Source organism: Sphaeramia orbicularis, chromosome 21 (genome assembly GCF_902148855.1).
Source record: "Sphaeramia orbicularis chromosome 21, fSphaOr1.1, whole genome shotgun sequence".
Classification (NCBI taxonomy): Eukaryota; Metazoa; Chordata; class Actinopteri; order Kurtiformes; family Apogonidae; genus Sphaeramia; species Sphaeramia orbicularis.
Genome location: NC_043977.1, coordinates 4,956,206 through 4,960,220, shown reverse-complemented (window position 1 = coordinate 4,960,220; position 4,015 = coordinate 4,956,206). Strand labels below are relative to the sequence as shown.

At 36.7% G+C, this 4,015-nt stretch overlaps 1 protein-coding gene across 10 annotated transcripts in view; it reads right to left on the bottom strand.

Moving 5' to 3' along the window:
* Positions 1-441: 441 nt before the first annotated feature.
* myo1b (myosin IB) overlaps positions 442-4,015 on the bottom strand; it is a 194,257-nt gene continuing 190,683 nt past the window's right edge. For all 10 annotated transcript variants that reach the window (XM_030125371.1, XM_030125372.1, XM_030125374.1 and 7 more), the window contains 2 exons: positions 3,629-3,759; positions 442-1,377 (listed from right to left, as the gene is read on the bottom strand). In XM_030125371.1, coding sequence (XP_029981231.1) covers positions 1,245-1,377; positions 3,629-3,759 — 264 coding nt within the window. In that variant the 3' untranslated portion in view covers positions 442-1,244. The remainder of the gene's footprint in view (positions 1,378-3,628; positions 3,760-4,015) is intronic.

The window sequence follows — 4,015 nt, the reverse complement described above, 5'->3', positions numbered from 1 at the left end:
CAAGATTTTTTTTTTTTGCTTAATTCAAGATTTGTTTTGCTTAATTCAAGCAAAAAAAAAAAAAAAAAAAATCCACCAATGGAACAAGTGAAAATGATCTTGGTCAGATTTGTTGAAATCAGATTTTCCAGATCTATTGTCTATAAATCAGTTCTTATATCTCCCTGAAAAGTTCCTCTTTAGGTGATTTTGTCTAATTTAAGTGTGATGAGATATTTGGACTAGAAATAAGAAAAAATACACTTGGTAAGGGTTGGATTTTTTCCAGTGTATATTTTGGTGTATGTGTTAAAAATAAGAGTTACAGTAATTCTTTGCAGAGGAAGTAAAGCTGGGAAATGATGACGCTGTGCTTGAGGAGGAAGTCGGTCACGTGCAGTGCTGTCAGAACTTCACAAGTCATTACATGTTGGCAACAGGGTTCCATCACCTGAATGTGTGTGTTTGGTTTTTTTTGTTCCTTTTTTTTTTGTTTTGTTTTGTTTTTCTAAATCTGTCCGATGCACACGTCAGAATGGCACGTACGAATCGCCGATACAAAAGTGGTTCCACTACGTTCTAGTAAAAGTACATCTGACGAGCGTTTGGTGCGTGTCGACTACCCGCTGTGCTATGGTTCAGAAAATTAGATAGAAAATACAACGTACAATCAAATTCCGCCTCTTTTGGTTACGCCGAGGTGAAAACAAGTGCAGTAACGTACGTTCTTTATAGATAGGCTCCCAAACCCAAAAGCTCCTGGGGTCATCTCCGCTTCTAAGCCGTCTTTAGTCGGTGCTGCTTAAAAAAAATGGATGACGCGAGGCCAGTTGAGGCCGGAGCCAGTCGCCAACGTCTTCCCTCTGAAGACGACTACGATACACAGACAGAACAATTATCACCATCATCGTCATTTATAATACAAAAGTCTCTGCAGCCCACCGCCACTTTCCTTTCCTTTTTTTTTTTTTTTCCTACCCCAGTTTTAGAGTAAACCAGTGAAACGTTGGACCCAGTTCCAGATCAGAGCTTTGTTTCTTTGTTTGGTTTTAAAATCAGTGGCACATGGTTACAGATATAGAGGTGCCGTGGTAGATCTGACAAAGAAGAGACGAGAGGAAGAAAAACACAACCAGTCCAATAACTGCACTGACGATTTTTGGGTTGGACATGGGCGCCGAGTGGGGGGGGGATTCGGTGTTCGACTGCCCCCCCCCCTTCCCGATCTAAGCGCCCATGAACAGCAGTGGCGAGGCGGAGCTGCACTACGGCGTGGTGGGAACCGACACCTCCAGCAGGCGGTTGTTCTTGCGTTTGCAGGACACGCTGTTGCCGTTCTTGGGGACTCCCTGAATGAATTTCACACACACTTTGTCCTGTTTGAACTGCACCAGAAACCTGTCACACACAAAAACACAAAAAACATAAGTGACTCTTAGGGGTTTAAGGAAATATCGGTTCCATGACATATCACAATTAGGGATGTAACGATTACCGGTATAACGATAAACTGTGGTAAAATTGCAGACTGTTAGTATTACCGTTTAAATTCTAATTCTCATGATAACCGTGTTTGATCACTGCACTTTTCTGTAGAAAATGCCTATGTAAAGATCTGCTTTTATGTCAAATATTTGAGTATAGTTTTAATTTATTACAATTTTAATTGTATATACCTAATATTTGGAACCAATATTCACTTTTAAAGTCTTTGAAAAGGTTCGTTAAGCATCTGTGTGTTATTTATTCAATAAATTATATACATTTTTCAAATTGGATTTTATATATTTTTTTGTGTTTTCTGTCCTTTTATGTTGATATAGTAGGTTAAAGTGAAAAAAAAACAAAAACAGACAGATGATATAAATGGCGTTGTGCTGAAAAAAGAAAGATCCCAACCATGGGTATGGTAAACATTTGTTTATATAGTATATAAAGACAAAATTAAAAGCACTGAAAAATGGACAAAATAGGCTCAGACCACTAAGGGTTAATATTTGAATGTTTCTGCAACAGAAGATACATTGTGCCAATTATTTATTTATTTATTTTCCCAAAATACAACTTGGTTAAATTATTTCAGTGTGTGTATTAGTACTTTTTCAACATTTTGAGCACAATTTCAACAATACTGCGATAATAATGATAACTGTGATAATTTTGGTCACAATAACCGTGATATGAAATTTTCATATCGTTACATTGCTTATCATGAAATTTCATTTCACGATACTGTATCGATATTAAAAAATGCGTATCGATATTTTCAGGTGTTTATTCAAATACAGACATGGAGATTTATTTTTGTTTTTTTCTTTCTATTTTTGGGAATCCTGCCAGGTCTTTTATTCATATATTCACATGGGTATTTAGCTCTGTTTGTATAGGACAGGAGTATTGTGATCTTGCAGGTGTTAGTTTTCCAGGAAATATTAAAAAAAAAAAAAAGCAAGACAAAAAAATATCGCCGTGATATAGTGATATATTGTAATATATCGTATTGTGATCCTAGTATTGTGATTTGTATCGTATTGCCAGATTCTTGCCACTACACAGCCCTACTGTTAACCCCGTAAAGCCTGAACCATTCAATCATTGACAGAAAATTCCAGTTCTTTGAAACTGGAGCCTTTACTGGTCCTCCTGAACAACCAAAAAATACTGTTTTTTCAAATATGTATGAGTTTCAGCTTTGTATCATATTTGATCCATCAGGTCTGAATGCTTAAATATTATTGTTTTTGAACAAACAAAAACATAATAGAACACAAACATGTCTAACAAATAGTTAATTCCTTTTCTAAATGGTCCTCATTAATGACAGCCTTGTAGTGTCACTAAAGGCCTCTGCTGAATGGACTCCTCCCCCTGGTGGATTATCTGTGTATTGCATGTATCTAATTGTATACATCAGGTTTTTCAAGACAAAAAATATCACACTGATCATGTAGAGGGCTTCAAAACTCACAGATCAAATATGATACGTTTGGTGTTATATGGTTAAACACAACCCAGGTCGGAGAATGTCGTATCCTTTAATTAACCATTTAAGCAACAATTAACATAACTGACTGAAACAGACCATAATAGCTCCAGATAGTTAACAAATCATGTTACCACCTCCCACCAATAGATGGCAGACATGTGCCCCTTTAATCCTACCACAATTTAAGAGCATGTTTCTATTCATAGTGAAGAAGAAAATCTAGTTTAAAGGCATGGTCCTGCACTTTTTTAGTAAGTGAATAAGTTTATTTAGTTTTAGTTTGGATAGATAAGGACAGATTAGATGAAAAAGATACTAAAACTTAGTGCATTTTACTTTCTACTAATGTTTAACTTATTTAATTTTAAGGAAAAATGGCAAAAAACAAAAACACAAAGAAAACTTCCATGTAAATAAGTTCAAAGTTCAATTTTACTAAAAGTTACGTAATCCAATATGGCTGCCGCCCTGTGATGTCACAATATGCAAATGAGATGAGTGCATTTACTCCCATTATAATCTAATATTTTTCTCATTTTCAGTGTGACTGTCTCTAACCACTTCCAAGATCCTGCTTTTTTCAAATCTTGAAATCCAAACTGAATATTTCATTCAAAACTGCGGCGCTTAAACAGTTAATTAACCAGCCGTCGTTGCTCTTACTCGTCGGAGATGTCGACGTTGAGCTGCTCCATGTCTGCGGTAGTGGCTCCGACGCGGTGGAGTTTGGTGATAATCTCGATCAGATGTTCGCTGCTTAGTAAGAAGTCTCCTTTAACAGCTGATGCTGAGCCCTAACACAGGAAGACAAGCAAAGCATTATGGGATGTGATGTGAGCGAATCCAGTGATCACACAGATGATGATGATGATGACAGTGGGTTAACAGAGTAAATAGTATAAATACATGGAATTAAAGGGGAACCTCTGAGGGTAAGAGTCAACACCTGCAGTTCCACAAATGGCCACAAGAGGCTGGAGCCAAATGTGAATGTGAGTTAATAAAGGTTAAAGGTTAAATCACTTCATTATCCCTGTCAGTCTGCATTTT